Genomic DNA, 26,019 nt, shown 5'->3' with positions numbered 1-26,019 from the left:
GAGACACTAGAGGGAGTCCTAGGAACAAATACTCAGCAAATAAAGTTATATAAATCAAGACACTTTAAGAATAATGAAAACTGAATTTTTATTCATTTTAACCACTTCTGTTGAATATTCATATAAACACATTCATATAAGTTATTTATTTCTTGAAAATAAATTTAAACTTTAAAAATTTATCAGCGATATGATTTCTCCTTTACTACACTACAAAAATCTTCTATAATTAATATTTCAAAATAGTAAAATTAATTCAGGGCATTTTCATTTAAGTTACACTTAACTAATTTTCAAAACAGATCTAAAAGAAAAATATTATATTTTTGAAGAAGTAAACACAGGGGCACCTGGCTTGGTCATTTGGGTGTCCAACTCTCAATTTTGGCTCAGGTCATGATCTCACAGTTCGTGGGATTGAGCCCTGCACAGGGCTCTGTGCTGACAGTGTGGAGCCTGCTTGGGATTCTCTCTCTCCCTTTCTCTCTCTGCCCCTCCCACACACATACTTTCTCTCAAAATAAATAAATAAACTTAAAAAAAAAAAAAAAAGTAAACACAGAGCAGGAATGAGAGGCTTGGTCAAGGTTTAAATAAGTAGTTATAGGATGAAAACCAGAATTATTTGGCACCTGAATGGCTTAGTGTGTTGAGCTACCAACTCTTGATTTCAGCTCAAGAGTGGGACTGAGCCCCACGTTCAGCTCCATGCTGAGTGTGGAGCCTGCTTTAGATTCTCTCTCCCTCTGCCCCTCTTCCCCACTCTAAAATAAAAATAAATAAATAAAAATTAAAAAAAAAAAAAAAAAACCCACCAGAATTATCACATGAACAGCAGTGAAAAGTCCAGGGGAAAAAGTCTCCAATAAAACCCCTAAATTGCACTCAATGATGTTCCCCACTTTCTGAAATCATTCATTACTGGCACAACATATGCTTTGCCTTCACCCAAAGGAAAGGAAAAGTGATAAAATATAACTTATCAGCAATACAATCAAGGCTTAATATATATAAATCTTTATGCTAACCTTCTTAACACACAAAATGCAAAAGCTTCCAACGATGTAATAAAGAACCATTATTTTATAATTCACCAACCCTTGGCTAATTTATAATCATAAATGGTTATGAATGGTATGGAATCTTGAAAGAGGATCTAATCCAACTCCCCTACCTTTCACAAATTCCCTTTTATCACATATGCTTATGTAGCCTACTCCATTTCAACTACTTTTATAATGAAGAAAAATGTCAATGGTACTAAAACAGTGAAGCAGATAAAATGAAAAACTATGAGATGGATATAGAGAAGACACATTCTAAGTTAAAAACAATACTCAAGGGGCGCCTGGGTGGCTCAGTCGGTTAAGCGTCTGACTTCAGCTCAGGTCACGATCTCATGGTCTGTGAGTTCGAGCCTCACGTCAGGCTCTGGGCTGATGGCTCAGAGCCTGGAGCCTGCTTCCGATTCTGTGTCTCACTCTCTCCCTGCCCCTCCCCATTCATGCTCTGTCTCTGTCTCAAAAATAAATAAAAATGTAAAAAAAAAAAAAAAAAATACTCCAGTATTTAGGGGACAATGAAAACAGAATGTGATAACATTACCATCTTCTAAGATTCTGACAAATAGTTTAGGTTAATATTGCACTCTTTCTTAATACTGAACTCTTATGTAACTTATTAAAATAGAATAATTGCAATGATTAAGGAAAGGTTACAATTAAAACGGACACTGAATTCCTTTTTTCAATATGGGAACTAGTCATTTTTATACACACATATATAAAGACAAAAAATTATCCCAGTAATTTTGTTTAAACCCATCCATTTTAGGGGCACCTGGGTGGCTCAGTCGGTTAAGCGTCCGACTTCGGCTCAGGTCCTGATCTTGTGGTCCGTGAGTTCGAGCCCTGCGTCGGGCTCTGTGCTGATAGCTCAGAACCTGGAGCCTGCTTCTGATTCTGTGTCTCCCTTTCTCTCTGACCCTCCCACCATTCATGCTCTGTCTCTCTCTGTCTCAAAAATAAACCCATTTGTTTTAGGACTGAGAAAAACAAATTTGTATATATTTATTACTGTCAAATTAATTTTGTAAAAATATTTTTATTTAAAATTTTAAGTATTACCAAGTACACTTTTAAATAAAATGATATCCATGCCCACTGAAAAAAGCAAGGATTCAATTGATCATGCCCACTAATTATTTGACATTTACACTACAGAGTCACAAATTAGAAATCTTGGAAAAGTATATGCCTCCATCTTTGTTTTAAATAAAAATTAAAGTGTAAAACTTACTTTATTCTAAATAGCTCTACTTTTAAAAAAAGTTTTCAAATTGCATTGCAATGTTAAATTTTGCCACAATTTCTAAATTAAGATATTGCTCTATACAATGATACTCAAAGAATATTAAGGGTTCATAAATCTCAATAAAAATTAATGCCAGTCATGCTTTATTTCTTCTGAGTTTAGCAGATTAGTATACCACGTGTCTTGGGACTGAGTCTATTATTCAAATGTACATTTTATGCTTTTGGGAGATACACTATTTCAGAACTCAAATCAATATAATAAAAAGTAGTGAGTGAAATATTTTCTGATCAAGACCAAATTTAATATGGGCTGGTTTAGAAAGGAAACTGAGAAATTCCACTCAGTAAATCCAAATGGGCAACTACTGTATACGTAAATATGTATATACATAACTTAACGTTGTTAAATTATGGTCCTGCAAAGATTAAAAATACATGATTCTGGCTAAGATTCTACTGTTTGGGAATCAAACATAAAAGAAGTTATTTCAATTTAACATGCAAGTGTGTAACAGTTAAGAACAGTATATTGGATATTATGCCCATTTAAGGCTATAAAGAAAGATTCTTGGATAGTAGAGAATCATGAAAAAAGTGTTAGCTAATTAATATGACTATGGATAAGGATACAGGCATTCCAAACAAGAGCAACAGCCAAGACTCAAGGAAAGGTAAGGAATAACATGGTATTTTTTTTACATAGGACAAAACAAACAAACAAAAAACCCTTCAGGCAAGGAATTTTTAGGAATAAGGCCGAAGGTTAGAGGGGTAGGAAGATGTTACAGACATATATGTATAAACTGCTATGAAGTTTGAGATTTTATTCCATACGTAACAGGAAGTCAGTGACTGGACTTAAAGAAAAGACAATGACATTTCTTTTAAGTATATCTCTTTGAATACACTCTTTGAACACACCGTGAATAAAGGCAGGAACAGGTAAACCAAATAAGTTATAACAGTCCCACCAAGAAATGACAGGGGCCTGAACTAATGATGTGATAAAAGCTGGAATGTAACATCAAAGGAAATTGTGGCTGCCTCCAAATGGGGGTGCAAAAGAGGAATATAAGAGTCATCCCAAGACTTTACCCAGGTTTCTTACTTGGGTAAAACAGTGATGGTGCTGCCACCAAGTTAGAGAACACAGGCAGAACAAGTATTTGCTTGCAGAATGTCCAAAAGGAAGAATACACTATAAGAGTGGGCCCTTCCCCACCTTCTGGGCCACTCTACCTTACTACTCTTTACAGTTTCTTTTTTTTTCTTCCTCTCTAGACCCAATGACAAATGTAGTATACAGCTATCAAAACTGTATCAATTATAATACATATTAGATTAAAAATAAGTGTAGTAATGATGGAAACAAACTACCAATTTCTTATCTTTCAATGCTGCCAATCAGAACCCCACACCCTAGGTAGTTCTAAAGTGGTTGTTACTTTATTACCTCTGAAAGACATCTGGTTTCTGCCAAAATTAATATGCCAAACTTACCAGATTACATTACAATGCATTTTTTAATTTTCACACAGCCAGGAGTCTTTTCTTCTTTGTTGATTTTTTTCAATCTGTACTGTCGGATCTCTCTCACCAATGTATAAAAAGCATCCTCCACTCTCTGCATTGTAAAACACAACTTCTTTAAAGTCTGTTTCATTGGTAATTGTAATTTACTGGGACAGCCTTGTGCAAGAAGTTTGAAATTATGACCTTTACTTGAGAATTTCTTTTTAAAACAGACATCAGATTATTTAAAAAAAAAAGTGGGGATGCAGTTTTAAAATATGGGCTTGAATCCTGGTTTGTTCTTTAAAATCATTTTTGTTTTGTAATGGAATTGGAATTTTTTAAAACAATTTAAATTAGTTATTAGGGGAGATCAGGAAAAACCTAGGACCTATATTAGTATTTGTGTATCAACTAATATAATTGTTATAGTTTGCTAGTCATGGAATTAATCAAAGCTTAAACTGAAGTTAGATTTAAATTATTTAATTTAAGAAAAACAAGCATCCCTGCCTCTCTCACCCCTGCCCTATGTAAGGAAGGAGAAAAATGGTACAGAAGAGATATTTAAACACACACACACACACACACACACACACACACACACCCCACACACACACCTCAAAATAAAGTTAGGTCAAGGGACTGGAATCTTCAGTTCTATCTTCAATTAAAACACTGTCCAGACCATTTCTAGGGTCCACAAGTGGATCGGAGATTGGGACTTTTGTAGCTACATTATTTAAATAAAAATGCTACATGAGGGCCATATACCATAATATGAAAACATCGCGAATTGTTTAAAGTACACACACAGAATAGTAACAGTGCAGTTTGTTTCCTTATTAGAAAGAAGTCTTAAAAATAATTTTTAGAGCACTATCCAATTATATTGGCTTCATACCTTCCATTCTAATTTAAATACTCTACAGGGACAAAAGGGATTTTTGTTTAAGGCTACAGTGATAAAGCTATGACAACAAATCATGTATGGCCATATGGAGGCCAACAAAGTTTTTAATGTCTTTTCCAGTCCAGAAAAGTAAGCAGTAGCCAAAGGGGACAGAGTATTCAGTTAACTGTACTCCTAGTTTATCTAGAAAAACATACCACCAGAGTTGAAGCTTACATCTAAAAGATATACACAAATACTAATCTCCATGCAGTGCAAATTAACTTAAAAGATTAGTATTTGTGTTTATTATTCTAAAAGAAAGTGAAGTATTTAGAAAAACTGGTATATTTTACTACACATTTAATTTTAAGCTTAATCTGTTTTTACTTTAAAAAATTAATTGGGGCGCCTGGGTGGTGCAGTCGGTTAAGCGTCCGACTTCAGCCAGGTCACGATCTCGCGGTCCGTGAGTTCGAGCCCCGCGTCAGGCTCTGGGCCGATGGCTGGGAGTCTGGAGCCTGTTTCCGATTCTGTGTCTCCCTCTCTCTCTGCCCCTCCCCCGTTCATCTCTGTCTCTCTCTCTGTCCCAAAAATAAATTAAAAAAAAAATGTTTAAAAAATTAATTACTCACTAAGGGGGATTGGCCTATTTGAACTTCCTGGGATTGGTAACATCAGTCTTTCTATGAACCAAATGTGACAAAATGAACCCAGTACCTAGAAAGCTAATACATATCAAAAATATGATTTATAGTTTTAAGTTCAATCAGACACAAAGAATTGGCCATTTAAATATTAGCTGAAGTAAACCAACAACTAAGTCTTAATTTTTGCATGCAGAAGTTATCACACATTCATTGCCTATACTAGTTAAGGAAAAAAAAAGACACCTCAATTCTTTAGAGTATATTAATTTTTATAAATCACAAGAATATATTAAGCACTGCTTCAGTAGAGTTCAATAATTTACCTTTAAAGTAAAACTTTAAAATTCATAAGATTAAGTTTTGTTAAGAAAGAGGCATTTAAATTTGCTGTTTATATATTAAAATGTACATCTCAAGTTATTTATCCCAGGCAGTGACATATTTCTATTCAGCTATCTAATACAAAAATCATTACAGCCCAAGAAAATTTGCATCTCTTTTTAAATGGAATCAATTTACTCAACTAGCTAGCTAAGTCAACTACAAAATAAAAATCTCCAACTGTTTTCTGAAATTATTAAATATGTTGGTACTTTATAAATTAGATAGCCACTTGTGCCTGTATACAAATTTTTAAAAATTTTATATTTATCATTCTCAAGAGGGTGTATTTTTACTTTTTAAGTCCTTAAAAATTATATATTAGAAATTCTCATTAAATAAGATAAATAACTTAAGGCATTAAAATGACTTGTAAAATATGTAAATTGTAAAGTATGAGCTGGCATTTAAGATATTTTCATAAATGATTCTCTTCCAATTCAAAAATCAATGCAAGAAATTAAAATATAGACATATACACATAAAAATAAAACAAACCAGGTAAAAGCTCATATTTTTTAAGAATGTAAACTTTTACTTCTGTTTAAAAAAAGTTACAAAGTCAATAGAAAAGTAGTAAAAAAAAAATGCTGGGGAGGGTAGGGGACAGGGTTTTGGTCCCCTACTAATTTAACAGAAGCAAGTTTTGATTGTAACTTATTTCTAAAATCATTTTGAACGTGTCTTACTTTTCAAGTGTGCACATTCCCATCACCAGTACAGGATATATGATTTTTGTTTCCAGCAATGCAGAGAGAGAACTGGAGGCCAATAATTAAAAAGAAGAGATTTCTACCCACCACCAAGAATTCAGTATTAGGGCCTCAGTGGCTAAGATTATTAATAGTGAGAAATAGTTATTCCAGAGTGACTCTGTTCACTTTTTATTTTTACTAATACAAAATTATATTAAATTTTAAAGAGTCAGTTATTTTCTCAGACTTAAATTACTTCTCATTTCTTAATAATATGCCTTAGAATCATACTGACATCAAGAGAACATTATTTATCCTTGTGTGTACCTTAAACCACTGGCACTAGCAAAGAACACTGGTTTCATACCCCAAAATGTGTAGCTAATTTTTAAAGACAAAGTGTAGCTGAATCAGATGTCCAATATCCACTGTGGCTAGCTGCTATAAGCTCTTAACTGGCACCCAATGATTTATTCTTAAAAATATGGCTCATTGCCACACATACTTACTAAACTTTCAGAACTGAAAATATTTATGTAAAACAGAGTGTACAATATGTATAATTTTTTCTTAAATCAAGAGATTTGACAATAACTTCAGCTCAGCTATTATCTGAAAACATACCTGTGAGATTAAGGAAATAAGTGTATTCCACACCAGAAGTGGAACTGTCAACACACAGGATCACTCTATATCCTGGTGCCTATAATGCTTTCACTGAGCGATTTCATTTTACACAAGTTCCTGCTGAGTGGCTTATTATCAGCAAAAATTCTTGCAAATACTTTCAAGGAAATAACACTTCAAGTACTCTCAGTATAGACAGATGCAAGACTACTAGTTTTATTGGTGGACAGGCATGGGAGAAACTAGATGTATCCTAAAAAACAATTCTGTATTGCTTATTTTTCAAGAAACCTTGCTAAACTATAGTCCATCTCAGGTACTACTGAAATGCAGCAAAACCACTACATAGGAGGTTATGCATGGAGCACAGCAGGTGCTCAGTAACTGTTTTATTTTTAACTTGTAAAAAGTTAAAGTTCAAGATATTTATCTCACGTACACAAACTCAACTACAAACTATTAAAGAGAAATATGCCACATAAGGAGTTCCTTATTTGGTTTGCTTTAAAACAATTTGATCAAAAGTTTTCTTTAATGGAGGTCTTCTCACAACTAATTTTAAGTATCTAGAAATTAACAACAAAAGCCAGAAATTAATCACTCAACATTTTTAAGTTTGTAAAACTAATTTTCCCATTATACTCAAATTGAGACCTCCAGAAAGCAAAAAAGCTGAATCAGGGGTAGCAGATATGCTAAGAATTCTGCTTCTGTCATCCACTTTACTGAATACTCCCCAATTCTGATTTTAGCAGACTGGAAAACACACATCTGATTACCATGGTGTCAATGTTTTGGTTTCAACAGTCTTTGCCAACACTGCATCTACTGCCCAGTGAGGCCAGAAAAATCTGGCAATTACCAAACTACCCAGATAAATGTGAACTAGGGGTAGCAGTATTTATATACTAGGAACATAGGGACCACATAAAGCATACTAGCAGAAGATAAAAATTATGCTGGCCTTTCAGATGTAGACGAAAATATTGTAAAAAAATATATAGAATTCATTATATTCTAGCCTATATGATGGGCTTTTTAAATTACAAAGTAATTTATTTCATAAGATACACAGTCTGCAATCCTGTCTTAAAAAGTACTAGAGTAAAACTCCTATTTCCCTTTCACAGAATATGTAAGTTTTATTTTAAAATTACTAATGTTAGCCTGTAAATTTCAAGTCAAAAGTCTGACCTAACTTCTAGCATCTAATCAAACAATACAGTTCCCCAGAGAATCAGGGATCAGCACACTACAGCCCGCAAGCCAAATGCAGCCATAGCCTATTTCTTGTACTGGCCACAGCTAAGAATTATTTTTGCATTTTTAAAGGGTTATAAGAAAAAAAATTGCAACAGATACCACTTGTGGCCTCCAAAGCTTAAAATAACTTATCTAGTCCTTCTAAATGAATGTCTTATTCCTATTAACTTGACTTATAATTGTTTGGTGTTTGTGTTTTAGGTTCATGCTCAAGACTAAAACTTAGGGCATGAAACAAACAGCTGCTGATAAAATGCAACAAGAGTATACGTAATTATTTTGTTCAAACAGCAAATAAATAATAGCAGATGAATAACAAAAGACTCTGCAGAAAACAGGGATTCAAATTTTCACAGAAACTGGAAATATAAATTTTTAAAATTTTTATATATTTTATAACCTCCACAATTACTTGGAATAGCTCTTTAAAGTCTTTCAAAAGCATGCAAATATCAAATTAATTTCAGCAGAGGAAGATTAATAAATTTTTGAAAGGCAAATCAACAAGTCCATGAAATAAAAAGAAGTCAAAGATCAAAAACTAAAATATCTAAGTTATAGTTTAGCAACATAAATTATATAAAGATATGATAGGTTATAAATATACGAAAAGCTGAATGTTAGAGGAAATAAAGTACTTACAAGTATGCCTTTATATTACTCTGTATTTTAATTAGACAATCTCTATATAAATATCTACAAAGCAAATTTAAATTAATCCACTTCCATATCATATATACTACATTCACCTTCCCTACCTCCCCCCATAAGAAAACTTATAAAAAAAACCCTACAAATCTACTTTAAAAGGAATCCAGGCAATTTTCGGATTAATTATGAATGCTGTGGTCTAGCAAAGCATTAACATCAAACACTAAAAACAAACTAGTACTTCTTACGTAATAACCATACATGACACACAGCTAAAAGGCTCTTATCATTGAGAAGCAGAGGGCAACATTGTTGAAATAACAAGACAACTCCCTTTTACCGTGTTCTGTGTTGTCGCCTACCCCAAGTGTGGTCCACATACCAAATATCAGCATCACCTGAGAGCCTGTTAGAAATGCAGGATCACAGGTCCCAACCTGAACCCACGGATTAGAATCTGGATTTGAATAAGAAGCCCGGTCAATTCATATGCATTATTAAAGTATGAGCAGCCCTGCTCTATTTGCAAACCTTTATAACATTAGGCAATAATCTCAGATTTTTTTTTTGTAAAGTGTGAACTAAAATATTAACTAATGTTGTCTAAAAAGTATCTTTTAAAAGTTACAAATAATGCAAGTTAATAAAATGTTAATGGTATGATTTAGTAGTAGGCAGTATGTTTACAAACGTTTTCAATAACATTCCTTCAATTTTACATTTGCAAAATATGTTTGAGTACTTCCTCTATAAGGGAAATCAAGAAGTCTGGTTAGAGAAGATCAGTAAAAAGAAGACAGAAACCAAACTCTTCCCAGTCCTTGGGACCCGGGAATAGATTTGAATGAAATCTTAACTCCTCTGAAATAAAGTGAAGTGCTGTATACCAACTTCTTTCTTGAACCTATAAGTCAGGTTTTAGAATGAGATATTTATACTATAATCAAACCATACAAATTCAGCTTTTAATCCTCCCAAAAAACTTAAAATAGAATTGTTTTTTCAGTGTGTATAAATTTGTAGTACAGTACATAAGCTTTTCCACTAGGGAAACAGACATACACACTAGCTGAATAATGGTTTACTTGAAAATATTTACACCTTTACAAAATGGAGTGAAAGTTTTCCAATACCTGTTTTTATAAGTTTAACCTGTTTTATATGTAATGAGTTGTTCATCAATTTTCTTAACTCCTAGCATTACAGAAGTTAAATTCCACAAAACTGTTTTTCTGGGTTCACAGATACATGTAACCAGCAAAACCCAAAATAAACGTTCATCTTGTATGGAACATAAATTGATCAATTTATTAGTATATGAAAATTATATTCCATCATATCCTTATGTATTCTAGAATTTTTTTTCTGTATGTTAAACTCTCATATCACACAAATAGGTTACATAATGTACCTGAAATTATTTTATTTCACTTAGAGAAAAAGTTACTTTTAAAAATGAAGATAATTTTTGAAAAAATTCAGGGTCAATCTGGCATTAATTTTTCTCAGAGCAACAGAGCAAATGAATAACTGAGAATTTCCATTTACTTTCTAAATATCCTCTTGCTTTAATAAAAACTTTCTCCAAAAATAAATATATCCTTAAAAAAAGTCTACAGAAGTAAAATTCTTCAAAGACAACAAAATTTAATCTAGAAACACATGACCTAATACTCTTCAAAACACTTCTAAAATAGGAAACTCAGTATTTGTTCCCCTGTTCTTTGACTTTATAAATATAACAGTTAAAAAAAATTCCCACATTTCTTGAATACTGAATGTAAGATGTGCTGAGTCTAAGAGAAATGTTCAATGTGGAAAGAAACCAAAGCCAAAAGTAATACCATGGACACTGGATTAAGAAATGCTGCCCTTTCATACCCTTAAAAGAACATTTACCAAGTAAACATTTTTTTTTTTCCTATTTTAGCATAACGGAAAGAAAAAAACTAAATTATATTAAATAATATAACAGTTATGCTATCAGGCATGTATATTTATCAATGCTCTTGCCCTCCTGCCCTCAAAATGATGTTACTAGAATATACGTTAGCAAATTATGATTAATGATTAAAGTTATCTGATATAGTTTGCAGAGAATAGATATTGAGTACTATATTGATTACTATATTACATATTGATTACAATTTCACTTACCTGTCTTGTCTTTGCTGATGTTTCAATAAAAGGAATTCCATAACTTCTTGCTAAGTCCTGAGCCTGTTTCGTATCTACTGTTCTAGAAGGCAAATCACATTTATTTCCTACTAGGACCATAGGTACATCTTCAGAGTCTTTAACTCTTTTTATTTGTTCTCTGGGGAGGAAAAAAAAAGTTACAGTGGAGACATTAGTAACAAAAAAAAATCTTTCAAAAATTGTCCATAATTTTCTTATAAAAATATGGCTGAAAGAAGACATTTAACGTAATTCCTAGTTTCCACCACACCAAATTTTCCTTGCTTCTTCATCTAGTTATTTTTTTTTCTCCATTTTAAACAGAATTTCTGTGTCTCTTAAAAGATAAAATATCCAGAAATATAGGAAAACTACAATCTAATAGGTTCAAACGCAGGTAGGTCACAATGATAAAACAGAAAATATTGAAAAATTTTAAGCCAAAGAAGTGCTATACCTAATTTTTAAAATTATAACCTTAGAAACATATCCTGTATATGTTATTAAATGTATATGTACAGAATTTAAAATGTTTATACAAAAACATAATTTACGATACTGACCTAATCGTCACATACCTTTCTCAAAAAAGAGACCACCAAGGTGGAAAGGTTCTGATTTCTACGTGGACAACATTGATGTTACTATACTGTTTATTCTGTTAAAAGTCCTTCTAAGGTTTTTTGGTTTTTTTTGTTTTTTTTTTTCCAAGAAGATGTGCATAAACTTTAAATTTGGGGTAAAATTATATTCCTTCACAATTTTGGGTTAATTTCAAAGATACAGCATGGAGGAAGAAGCAAGACAACAGAGTTAGAACTGGTTCAGATTCCCAGTTCCTCTCCTCATTAGCTAAGTAAACTTTATAGCTTAACAAACATATTGACACCTATTTACTATTCTACAAAAACATTGTCACTCACTCAAATTTCTTTTTCTCTATTACCAGACTACAAGGAAAACATGCTGTAAGAAATGTATTAGGTAAAATGTTAAACCTCTTAACTGGGCTAACTCACTGTTATAAAACATAGCTAATGAATGGGATGTTTAATATGCACTTTTTTGAAAACTGGACATCCTCAAAGCAATAGAATATAAACTATATTTAATGCAATGATTCTTTTAAAGAAGTCAATTTAATGCAGATTTGTCAGATTCTTTATGAAGTGTAATTTTTCTAGTATTTTAATCTTTCACTGCTTCAGTTTGTTTTTCTTAACTATCTAAAGCCAATGTTTATCCAATTCCAAGAAATTCTACACCAAATATACTCAATTATTTTTAAGGCTATTTGAGTGGTACCACCTCAATTACCTTTTCGTATTTTTGTTGATGGTTTTCATTTTTATCATGGCTCTACCTTAAGGCCCTGTGACCCTAGTGTACAGTGATTAAGAGCACAGGTTTTGAAGTCAAACAAGCCTAAGTTTCAATTCCAGCACTGCCATCTACGCAATCTGGAACAAGTTATTCAACTGCTCTAATCCTCAAGAACTTCATTTGTAAAACAGGGATATAATGCCTACCTCATTATTATTTTAAAATTCAAATTAGATAATTTGCGGATGGTAGTCAACAAAGACTCAGGAAATGAAGGATATAAATAATTACTCCTCAATGTCATTTTATTATCAATTTAAACCCACCTATAGTGGTGAATATCTTCAAATGATTTAGTATTATTTATGGCAAATACACAAAGAAAGCCCTCCCCAGTCCTCATGTACTGGTCCCTCATTGCACTGTACTCCTCTTGACCTGCTGTGTCGAGAATATCCAAGAGACAGGTTTCTCCATCAATTACTACTTGTTTCCTGTAGGAATCCTGAGAAGGGAGAAACACAGTCTGGATTATTATGGTGCACCTTTTACTTTTAAAAAGGTGTTATGCACAACTCAACAACAACAAGACAACCCAATTCAAAACTGGGCAAAGGGCCCTGAATAGGCATTCCTCAGAAGAATAAACATCAATGGCCATTACACACATGAAAAGATGCTCAACACATCATTATAGAAATGCAAATCAAAACCACAAGGAGCTACCATTTCACACCCATTAGGATGGCTATTATTTTTTTTAACTTTATTTTCAGAGGAAGAGAGAGCATGAGCAGGGGAGGGGCAAAGAGAGAGGGAGAAAGAGAATCCTAAGCAGGCTCCACACTTTCAGTGAACAGCCTGATGTGGGGTTTGATCCCATGAACCAAACCGTGAGATCATGACCTGAGCCAAAATCAAGAGTTAGATACCACCCAGGATGGTTATTATTTAAAAAAAGAAAAAGAAAAAGAAAAACAAGTGTTAGCAAGGATGTGGAGAAACTGGAAACTTTATACATTGCTGGTAGGAATGGAAAATGGTGAAGCCACTGTGGAAAATAGTTTGGCAGTTCCTCAACAAGTTTAACAGAATTACCATATGATCCATCAATTCTGCTTCTACATATATAACCAAAAGAATTAAAGCAGGAAATCAAACAGATACTTGTATGCCAATGTTCATCACAGCATTATTTACAATAGCCAAAACGTAGAATATATACACAGTGGAATTTTATTCAGCCATAAAAAGAAATGAAATTCTGATATATGTTACAATATAAAAGAAACTTGCAAAACATTGTGTTAAGTGAAATAAGCCACACAAAAAGGCAAATATCTATGATTCCACTTACGTGAGATAACTAAAATAGGTAAAGTCACAGAGACAAAGAGGAGAATAGAGGTTATACCAGACACGGAGAGAGGGGATTTTATTGTTTAATGGGCACAGAGTCTCAGTTTGGGATGATGAAAAACTTCTGGAAATAGAGCTAATGGCTGCTCAACATTGTGAATTTACTTAATGACACTGAATTGTACATTCAAGAATGGCTGCAATGATATATAAAATATATATTATATATAAGACACATACACCATACCACAATTTAAAAAAAAGATTTATAAAAAAGTGTTATACAGAGATTGAACAATGCAAGTATTCATATTATTAACAAAATGACCCGAATATTCTATTATTTTTTTTAATGTTTATTTTTGAGAGGGAGAGAGAGAGAGAGAGAGAGAGAGAGAGAAACAGGACAGAGTGTGAATGGGGGAGGGGCAGCGAGAGAGGGAGACACAGAATTCGAAGCAAGCTCCAGGCTCTGAGCTGTCAGCACAGAGCCCGACGTGGGGCTCGAACTCACAAACCGCGAGAGCATGACCTGAGCTGAAGTCGGATGCTTAACTGACTGAGCCACCCAGGTGCCCCCCCACAATGCTCTATTAGAGAAAATAATTATTATAGAAATGGGAGAGCTCTACCAACTCTGTTATTCAGGATGATGTAGAATGGCAAAAAAAATCAATTTACAAATAATTGTCACGCATTTATTTACTTAGCAGTCAAAAGAATACATAAGAGCAAGGTCAGTACTGAGGATTTTGATGCACTTATCCATTTCTGAAATCCTGGAAACATCTAACAGCCAGATAGATACTATGATAACTCTAGAGAGCATGACTGCTTTATCTGCAAATTCTGTGGGGCCTCTATTAAAAGGGGCATCAAGAAAGGGAGGGAGAAAGATGAATATCTTAAAGAGATTTTGAACTCTAAGACTGAATAAAGGAAAGGGAGTAGATAACATTATAGAATATTAAAATGAAAATTTTATTTTCCTCTGACTTTTGATTAATACTTAAGACTTCATGTACTCTCTGCCAAAATAGGACTAAAAAAAAAAAAAGGGAAAGGGACGGTGCAAGGTGAAGTCATGGAATAAGAGGGAGGGCTGAAAATGGGTATAAAGGTAAACCAAGGACTTATTGTTTCTTATTGTTCCACATGTGGGCTATAGTATTAAAGTGCCCTTAGTTCATGAATTACTACATAGACCATTCTATCATTAAAGAAAAAGAATGGTCATTAAAAATCATGTTTTTGGTAAAATATTTGAAAATTCTTTATAGAACACAAAGATATACATGTGTAGCATGATCCCAAATATATGAATATATCTATATAAATGTATCTGTATGTATTATTTTAAAACTGGTGATATATACACCAAAATGTTAAAAGGCTATGTTTTTGATAAAGAAATACCTGTCTTTTTTTTTTTGGAACTAGATGCTACATTAAACATATTCCTTTCTATGACTTTTAATTTTTTCTTAATGCATTGAAATCTTTTAAGTTTATTTGTTTATTTTGAGAGAGAGAGAAAGAGACAGCACGAGTGGGGGAGGGCAGAGAGAAAGAGGGTGAGAGAGAATCCCAAGCAGGCTCCATGCTGTTAGTGGGGCTCATGAACCGTGAGATCATGACCTGAGCTGAAAAACCAAGAGTCAGATGCTTAACCAGATGAGGCACCCCTATGACTTTTAATTTAAAATTTTTTTTAATGTTTATTTATTTTTGAGAGAGACAGGGAGTGAGTGGGGGAAGGGCAGAGAGAGAGGGAGACACAGAATCTAAAACAGGCTCTAGGCTCTGAGCTGCCAGCAGAGCCTGACGCAGGGCTCAAACTCACAAACCATGAGATCATGACCTGAGCTGAAGTTGGACGCCCAACCGACTGAGCCACCCAGGCACCCCCAACCTTTTTTGTTTTTTAATTTTTTTTTCCCTATGACTTTCAATTTTAAAAGTGTGAAAGACTACCATATTAGACTATGATGTCATGGTTATCTTTTAAAGTAACTATATTTTCCAAATTGTCTATAATAAAATGAATTATCTCTTCAGAGAGGAAAAAAAGGAGGGGTATCAATTTTTTTTAATGTTTTTTTTTTTTAATTTATTTTTGACAAGGAGAGAGAGAGAGAGAGAGAGACAGAGCATGAATGGGGGAGGGTCAGAGAGAGAGGGAGACACAGAATCCGAAGCAGGCTCCAGGCTCCAAGCTGTCAGCACAGAGCCCGACGCGGGGCTCGAACCGACGGACCACGAGATCATGACCTGAGCCAAAGTCAGACACTCAACCGACTGAGCCACCCAGGTGCCCCCCTGCTTTTTTTTTTTAAATGTTTATTTTTGAGAGACAGAGAGCATGAGCAGGAGAGGAACAGAGAGAGGGGGAGACAAAGAATCCAAAGCAGGCTCCAGGCTCTGAGCTGTCAGGACAAAGCCTGTCGTGGGGCTTGAACCCACAAACTGTGAGATCATGACCTGAGCTGATGGACACTTAACTGACTAAGCCACCCAGGTGCCCAGGATGGGTATTGATTTTCTAAAAAAGAAGCTTCTTACTAAAGATTTGAACATCTGGTTGGATTTTTTAAGCCTATTCCCTTAACTAAGTACTTGAAAGAACTCCTGTATATTATAAATTGAAAACCAGTATTTTTGAAGTGTGATGAAAGAGCAGGAATTGAGAGTAAAGTACAGTGTCTTAGTCAATCCGTTCATTACCCAGGTGTAGCTACAGATGAAAGACTTTCCTTACCTATTGCTATCACCTCACATTCTTCACTTACCAATTCTAACTTAGGTTAACCTTAGAGTTGAAAGTTTCCTTAGTCTTCACATCTAAAAATTTCTATCAATAATAAAGTTAAGGACCATAGTTTTCTGGAGCCACCAAAGTCTATACCTAAGGTGTGGCTGGGGGATTACTCACCATCTGTCCACATAGAATTCCTCCAAGATGTACCTCAGTGATTCCCATCTATAAATTTTTTAAACATTTTGCATTTTTGATGAACACTCCATCAAAGGGACCAAGAAACTGGAAAAGCAGTCCCTATTCACTGATGTATTTCATTCCCATTATCTTTTCCCTTCTAAACCCTAACAAAATTGCCAGCAAAGTTAGGAGTCACATTTAGTTATTGAAAAAAGTAATCTACAACCTACTTATGTGCAATGGAGTAGAATATCCTGAGTAGAAATAATAGATTTAGGTTAGAAATTCAGTATTTCCAAAGCTAATTTTAACTACAGTCATCCTTAGAAGTGCAATCAGTCACTGAGCTATATAAAAAGGCAGTGCAACTTGGAAGAAGCTTAAGAACAAAGTGTTAAATGATGAAGTATACAGACAAAGTAGAAAGCAAGCAAAAATAATATATAAATACTAAAGATTTTGTTCTAACTTCAGGTTAGCCATAAGAAAAGAAATATATGGAGGTAGAAAAAATTTACATTAATGTAGACTCTTTCCCAAGATTAGAGTCTAAGGGTTCAGCAAACTACTGGCCCACAGGCCAAATTCTGCCTGTTTTTTCATGGCCCACCAGCTAAGAATAGTTTTTATGCTTTTAAATGGTTATTAAAAAAAAAAAAAGCAAAGATTATGCGACAAAGACCGATGTGACCCTTTAGAGAAAAGTTTACCAACCCCTGCTCTAAGCTAATAAAATAACTTCACAAATCTGAAGTGTTCTCAACTAATATTATTTGTTCTTTTCATCTATAAAAAAAAATCACCACTTTGAAAAAGTACAAGTTATCAAAGCCTAACCAATTTAAAAACATAGGTTCTATAATGAAACCAGTTAAAAATGAAGCAAGAAAAAGATCAAGACTTTACTTTTTTCAAAATTTTTACTTTTTTTTTAAGTTTTATTTATTTATTTTGAGAGAGAGAAAGAACATGCAGGAGCAGGGCAAGGGCAGACAAAGAGGGAAAGAGAGAATCCCAAGCAGGCTCTGCGCTATCAGCACAGAGCCTGATGAGGGGCTCGATCCCAAGAACTACGAGATCATGACCTAAGCCAAAACCAAGAGCCAGATGCTTAACCAACTGAGCCACCCTGGCACCCCTGCTTTTTTGTTTTTAAAGTAAGCTCTATGTCCAGTGTGGGGCTCAAACTCATGGCCCTGCTGAGATCAAGGGTCCCATGCTCTACCAACTGAGCCAGCCAGGTGCCAGAAGACTTTATATTTTTCATGAGTATTATTTCCAGCCTTTCAAAGAGAATAAACTTTCATATCAGGTACATACGTTACTAACATCCTTCGCAAATGAGGATAAAGCCACTTAAATTAATTCAACATAATAAAATGAACGAAAGTTATTCCATATATTTCCCTTCACTCCTGGCCAAAGTGCTATTTTTTAATTTACTGAAATACTGAAATACTAAATGAAATCTACCATGCCGGAAAAAGTTAATCGTAGATAGTAGTTAATTGCAGTTATCTGACGATAACAATAAACAGGCACAATCCTTTTGGAAAGCAATTACGATATTTACCAAGAGCTATACAAATGTTCACAGCCTTTGACAAAATAATACCCCTTCTGGTAAATGTGCTAAGGAAAAAGGGTTTTGTTTTTTTTTTTTTAATGACAGTGAAAAAAGACATATACCTAAAATGGCATCCTAAGATGTCTTACAAAGAAAGATTACATAGGCATTTAATACTGACTCACAACCTTATGCCATTTATCTGTTTTCAAAATATACTTCAAATCCAAGCATCGACCACCACCACTACCATCCCCTTAGTCCATGACAACTATTTGGTCTCATGCAATTTCTTGCAACTGCTTCCTAGCAGGGATCCCTATTGTTACTCTTAAGATATGTTCTCCACAGAGCAGCTAGTGATCGTTTTTAAATGTCAGCTAAATCATGTCACTTGCTTGCTTAAAGTCTTCTAATAGCATCCCTTCCTTTTTAAAAATAAAATCCAAAGGGCTTACCACTTCTTCAGCACCTCTGTATTTCCTTCACAGCATGTATTATAATTTGTAACTATGTTTTTTTGTTTTGTTTTGTTTTGTTTTTTTGGTGTAATTGTTTAATTACTATCTATATACCATCCATAATGGTTGGGGCACACATCTGCTCTGCTCACCACTATACACCTCATGTATAAAGTCTTGAATACAGTGGGTAATCAGTACTGTCTGTTAAATAAATGAATGAATCCATTCAATGTAAATAAATGCACACACTATAACACAGTCTTCTACAAATAAGCACAAGTTTAAGATACTGTAAATTATATTACAACAATGAAGTTGTAAATTTTAAAATTATATCAAGACTCTTAATAAATGTATTCAAGCAACTTTCATATAATATGAAAGCTTTAATGTAAAAATACAAACAAAAAAATATATAAGAAAGATTTAAAAACATTTATGGGAGGGAAGAGAGTAAGACTACAGAGATCACAGGGGCCTTTAACTGTATTAAGTTTTGTATCTTGAAAAAGAAAAAGGATCTACACCAAATGTGGCAGAATGTTAAGATATGAAAAAGCTGGTTGGTGCATACATTGTGTTCAGTATCAAATTTTCCATACAACATTAAGAGTGTACCAGCTTCATCATCACTCACTAACAATAGATTTTATACTTTTATTTTTCTTTAAATTTCTGTCTGTTTATTAAGCTAAAAATTCTTACTGTTTTAATATCCATTTCTTTGAGGACTAATGTTATATAGGATTTTTTTCATATTTCCATATTTACTCCCATCACATGTGTCCTTTGCCTACTTGGAATTTTCATCTTTTTTTTTGCACTGACTTGTATAATTTTTTAAAAGTGTTTTCAAGTTTGTTAAAACACCTTTAAATGCTGTTTTATGCATAGAAATTTATCTGTAGAACCATTAGAGGAATTTGAGAATTAAGACTAAATCATTCAAGATGAGATAAACCCATGGACCAAGACATCACTCTGTCAATTTTCTATTATAATTAATAGTAACCAAGTTACTCAGTATGTTCACCTTTTAACACACTCAATTTAGTTTTCCAACTCAGGCAGTGAACCCCTGACATGGGAAGACACCATAGTAAACAACAACAAAACAGTATTCAGATACTGTGATAAGCATATTATAATTATTAACCCATTTAATCTCCTTCTTCATGCTGCTGATTCCATCAGATGCTCTTGTAAACATGAACAGGACTGCTGAAAATGTGATCTAAAGTATTATTTGGGGATTTACTTTTGAATTTTTTTTTTTAACCTTTATTTATGAGACAGAGAAAGACAGAGCACGAATGGGGGAGGGTCAGAGAGAGGGAGACACAAATTCTGAAACAGACTCCAGGCTCCGAGCTGTCAGCACAGAGCCCGACGCGGGGCTCGAACCCACAGACCACGAGATCACGACCTGAGCTGAAGTCGGACGCTTAACCAACTGAGCCACCCAGGCGCCCCTTCAAATGTTTAATAAGGTTTTCTTAATGCGTTAAGTACCATAAGTACTTTTCACATACTACTAAATAACATCTATAGGAAAAAATGAGAAACTCACTTTTACTCCTTTAATGCTCAAGTATTTTGCTACTCTTCCAAAAGATTATTTGCATCCATCATAGAATAATGTGGTCCACGCTACTGGTTATAAGCCATCAAAGATTGTTATAGAAAGCTAGTTCTCAAAGACAGCTAAAATCCTGTATAACTGCCTAGTATGTTGGAATTATAGTAGGGAAGAAACATGGAATTTGAGAGATATAAACACAGGCTTATGAGCTCATTCCCACCTACCCACTTGATTCTCTCTTGCATCATAGGGACACTTACAAAAATATCTAGTAAGTATCATATATTATGCCAGGAATTCTAAAGTTTTGGACCTCAAAGAGCTAGGACTGCTAGAAGAGATATGATATACAGATAATTAAAACTCAGTGAAATCAATGCAATGCCATGTGCTGGACAAAGCACAATGGTGGCACACAGGAAGAAGAGATCAACTCTGCTTGTATGAATTAAGAAAGACCAGCGGCTCCAGGCAGCAAGGAACAAAGAGAATGCATAGAAACATCAAACACTATGTTGAGTACATGGAACCAAGATGTTCAATACAACTTTAACTTAGAGGAATTACTGGTAAGTAGAAGTGAAAGTCCACAATCAAGAGGTCAGCTTATGGAGGGTCTTGTCTGCCACATCAAGGAATTTTGAACTCTATCTTATACTAAATTACTGGAAGGTTTTTAAGTAGAAAGGAGTATCAGATTTAGCAGGTTCACTATTAGATTATGAAAAATTATAGAAAGGAACCAGGTTGGAAGCTAGGAGTGTTAAGAAACTATTACAAGAAATGACAGAACCTGAAGACAGAAACAACAGTATAGATGGAGAAGACTAAATAGTTTTGAGAACTATTTAATGGGTAAAATTGGCAGAACTACCCTCATACATTGCTGGTGGGAATGTAAACATTGCAACCACTGTGGAAGAGTCTGACAGCTGTTCAAACAGTTAAACATAAAGATACCACATGACTCAGCAATTCTACTTCTAGGTATATACCCAAGAGAACTGAAAATATATATTCACACACAAAAGTGTACACCAATGTTTACAGCAACATTATTCAAAATAGCCAAAAAGAGGAAACAATCTAAATGCCCATGAACTAATTGATTAACAAAGTATGGTAATATCCACACAACAGAATATTATTCAGCCATAAAAAGGAATAAAGTATTGAACCATGTGATAACATGGATGGACCTTGAAAACATTACACTACATGAAAGAAGCCCAAACACAAAGGCCACATATTGTATGATTCCGATTTTATGAAATATTCAGTATAGGAAAATCCACAGAGAAAGTAAATTAGTTGTGGCCAGCAGCTAGCAGGAGAAGGGACTAAGCAGTGACGGCTAATGGGTATTGGGCTTCTTTTTGGGGTGACAAAAATGTTATGGTCATATAACTTCGTGAATATACTAAAAACCACTGAACTGTGTATTTTAAAAGGATGAATTTTAGGCTGTATGAATAATATCTCAATTTTTTTAATGGCAGTTTACTGACTGGGCATAGGAACCGAAGGGGAAGACTAGAGGAAAAGATGATTTCAATCTGGGGCATGTCAAATTCCCTACGCTTATGGGTTTGACCGGGAGGCAGCTTGATATAGAGATCTGATGCTCAGGACAGAAATCTAGGCCAGAAATAGGCTAGGCTATGGGCAGCCGCGGAACTTCACTAAGTTCTGGTGTGAGTGTCGACAAACTACCTAATGTCTCACATACTCACATACTCTAAGCCATTGTCCTTCAGCAGTAAAAGTAGGTAAATAATAACATACAGGACTTTGTATACAGGTTAGGATTAAAAACTATGAAACTCCTTTATAAAATGAAATGTGCTATAAAAAGGGTAACTATATGCTTTTATAGATTACATTACACATGCTATTATAGGCCAAAAAGGTCAGGGGGCAGGCCACTGGCTACTAGGAACTATATGGCAACAGCAGTATCCTGTTTTTATAAGATCACTGAACATCTACACTTGGACTACTTTTTGCAAAACTGGTCACCGTATTTCAAAATACATATAATCGAGCTGGGGCAAGCTCCAGGGAAGGAAAGCTAAAACTCTGAAGATGACAAAGGATCTCTGTTTTGATTAGGGTTCTCATGACAGAATTTTTGATTAAGACATTGATTGATTACAAGTAAAAATAAAGAAAACAAACGTTTTTCTACTAAGTGAGGAATACTTAAAATGATGAGAATGTTGAATCTTAGCTTAAGACTAGAGAGAATAAAAGGTGTACTACTTCCAAGAGATAAAGCTGGTTCAAAAATCTGAATAAACTCAAGGAAAATTTGCGTAACAGATTTTGAAAATAAAGATACAATAAGCATACACCTGTAATCTATTGAAGTCATGTGGCATCTTGCCATAAATTATCACTTGATGCCAAGGACAGAATGTGAAGCAGGACCAATCACAGATCCAATCTTAATAATTACAAATGCCAATATAATTTTCATGTTCTGTATTATATATCTCTCAGCTATTCTTTAATTGGCCTAGTACCAATTTCATTATCCAAGATACATCTGCATTATCCAATGTATTGAATCTTTTAAAAAAAGAAAGTAAATTATGAAGTAATTTAAAGGTATCCACCATGTTAGTGTCTTTTCTCCCTCAAAAATGAATATTTTTGGGGCGCCTGGGTGGCGCAGTCGGTTAAGCGTCCGACTTCAGCCAGGTCACGATCTCGCGGTCCGTGAGTTCGAGCCCCGCGTCAGGCTCTGGGCTGATGGCTTGGAGCCTGTTTCCGATTCTGTGTCTCCCTCTCTCTCTGCCCCTCCCCCGTTCATGCTCTGTCTCTCTCTGTCCCAAAAATAAATTAAAAACGTTGAAAAAAAAATTTTTTTTAAAAAAATGAATATTTTTTTCCCCCTTTCTAGTATATGCTCATTTTAAAAAACCAAATATTACAGAGAATGAGTCTGGCTTAACTCCTACCACATTTTCTATACATATCCACATTGCTTTTACATACTATATGGAATCACACTCTATACAATATACTATGATGCAGCTTTCATTTACACAATGGGTAATTTTCAATGACAGTACATACAGATCTACCTAATCTTTCTGACAACTGCATAATACAATTTGTATAGATATACCATAATTTATTTTACCCATTCCCTACTGGTAACCATGTAGACTGTTTCCACTTTTAAAAATCATAAACAACACTGCAATAAACATTACCATGTATTATACATCTTAAACATTTATCCAATCGAATCCTTGGGATAAATTCCTAGAGGAGAAACTACTTAGTCAAAGAACATGCAGTTTACATTTTGATACATACTGCCAAACTGACCTCCAGGAAGTTTATAACAAGGTACACTCCACTGCCTCATAAGGAGTACATACACTTGCCTACGCACTCTTCCCAGCACCCCTAACATTATAATCTTAGCCAATATCAAAGTAAAAAATGTAATTTATTGTTTGAACTTGTATTTCTATATTAATGAGGTATCTATGTCATTCATTTTACTTTATTTATTTTTGATGGATAGGTTGGCTATTTATATCCTTAGCCTCTTTTTATTCCGTTTGGGTGTTTGCTTTTTTCTAATTTATATATGAGAGCTTCCTGATTGATATATGATGCAAATACTTTTCTCAGGTTTCCGTGTATTTTTGTTAATGATGTCTTAATTTTCATGTACCCAAACTGCTCCATCTTTTCCTAAATGTTTTCCTAAATGGTTTAAGATAGTTTGAAAACAAAAAGGATCCTACTTTTCTCAATGGAGAAAAATATTTAATCCCAATACCACAAATATAAAAGCTAACCTAATGTTAACTCACTCAACCTGTTTTACTTAAAATAATACTGCAAGAGGGGCACCTGGGTGGCTCAGTTGGTTGAGCGCCCGACTTTGGCTCAGGTCATGATCTCACGGTTCGTTGAGTTTGAGCCCCACATCAGTCTCACTGCTGTCAGCCTGTCAGCGCAAAGCTTGCTTCAGATCCTCTGCCCCCTCTATCCCTGCCCCCAAAATAATAATACTGCAAGAACCAGGATTTAAGATTGGTATTATTTTATTTCAACAGCTGTCGGATATAGAAAACAGTAAAATTTATACAAGGTAGAACCAGAACCTCTCACCATGGGAGAAATAAAATTAACGGAGGAAGGTGAGGAAGAATGAACTCATGATTTTTAAATAAATATATTCCTCAGAAGGGTCTAGAAACAGTGACACCCCAGCAGCAATAAATATACCTAACATCTAGGTCTTTTTTTTTTTTTTAAAGTAATCTCTATTCTCAACGTTGGGCTCAAACTCTGACCCCAAGATCAAGAGTTGCATGCTCTACCAACTGAGTCAGCCAGACGCCACTCCAACATCTAGGTCTTAATTTCTAAGTACCACTCCCCACTAAAAGGAATTAGGACGCTTTGGATAAATGGCTGAATCCACACTGAAGACAGGAAAGTACAAGGTGAACCTAGCACACTGTGCCAGAAAATGAAGAGCTCAGAATCTGATAAGAGACATGTCAATGGATACAGAGGCCAACTTGAAAGGGATTCCACTGGCCTTATCAAAAACAAATTTGAGATCAAAACCAATAACTACAGTAGTAGACTTTAACACATTGAATAAAAAAAGAATCCAGGCATCCACACTAATACAAATAAGAAAAAAAACAAATAAGGAGACAGAAGAGAAAAGAGAGAGCCCTTATTTATGGTAGATTGTCAACTAATAAATGTAGAAGTAATAACAGGGTTATAAGATGATCTACTATTTTGCAACCACTATGGTAGTAATTTATTCTGGCAAGAATTATCAGTGGATGCTATATCCCACTGAGTGCAAGTATGTTGAGAGAATAGGATACTTATAGTCTCAAAGCATCTCCCCACAGGGTACATATTAAAGAAAAAGAAGATACCTTTACAGAGAGAAAACTGATAGACATCACCTTAACCAAATCAATGTAGCCTGTTTAAGGGTAACAGGTATTCACTGTACTACTTTCCCAGTCTGAAAAATTTCAAAATAAGAAGTTGAAAAATTACCTAACATAAGCACTGTGTCCCTACTTAATCCTCTCAAATATTTTATTTTTACTACCCATTTATACTAATTCTATTAAGATTACAATACAACTATTCCATAAACCTATGCACTCTTTGACAATATAGTTAAAAGAGATGCAAGAAATCTAATGCCCTCCTAAAGCACAAAGCTTAAATTAAAGCTCCAAATTAAACAGAATGAGGATCATTATCTAGAAGCACTGCTCTTCAAAATAGATCTAAGACCAGTAAGCTTCATGAAGGCAGCGAGATCTGGTCCCTTTTGCTCAATGTATCTCCAGCCCCAAGGAAGCCTGCATGGTACAGAGTGGGCACTGAATAATAATCATGGAATTAAGGAATTAGGTGCATTGTTAAGAACAGAATCTTAAGAGATGCCAAATCATAAAAACATTTTTTTCCTTTCACTTACTTCCATTACCAACTTTCACTGTATATCTGTAAAGCTTTGTATTTATAAAAATCCAGTTGTTGGACCAAAGAAAGTTGGAATAAAACATATCTGATAATTTTTAACATTAACATCTAAATAAGCAGTTATTA

The 26,019-nt window shown here is 34.3% G+C and overlaps 1 protein-coding gene and 1 long non-coding RNA gene across 4 annotated transcripts in view; one reads left to right on the top strand and one right to left on the bottom strand.

The window, feature by feature from the left end:
• Positions 1-26,019, bottom strand: part of KRAS (KRAS proto-oncogene, GTPase) — a 40,682-nt gene that overhangs the window by 5,618 nt on the left and 9,045 nt on the right. For 2 of the 3 annotated variants that reach the window (XM_058743342.1, XM_058743340.1), the window contains exons 3-5: positions 12,814-12,992; positions 11,144-11,303; positions 3,816-3,939 (exon numbers count right to left, since the gene is read on the bottom strand). In XM_058743342.1, the coding sequence (XP_058599325.1) occupies positions 3,820-3,939; positions 11,144-11,303; positions 12,814-12,992 (459 nt within the window). In that variant the 3' untranslated portion in view covers positions 3,816-3,819. The remainder of the gene's footprint in view (positions 1-3,815; positions 3,940-11,143; positions 11,304-12,813; positions 12,993-26,019) is intronic. The other variant, XM_058743341.1, reaches the window with a different exon arrangement.
• LOC131519861 (uncharacterized) lies at positions 5,345-11,188 on the top strand. Its single transcript, XR_009265833.1, has 2 exons — positions 5,345-5,678; positions 5,722-11,188. It is a non-coding gene; the product is annotated as an uncharacterized LOC131519861 (long non-coding RNA).

The sequence above is a fragment of the Neofelis nebulosa genome, chromosome 8 (assembly GCF_028018385.1).
Source record: "Neofelis nebulosa isolate mNeoNeb1 chromosome 8, mNeoNeb1.pri, whole genome shotgun sequence".
Taxonomy (NCBI): domain Eukaryota; kingdom Metazoa; phylum Chordata; class Mammalia; order Carnivora; family Felidae; genus Neofelis; species Neofelis nebulosa.
This window is presented reverse-complemented; position numbering and strand designations above follow the sequence as displayed.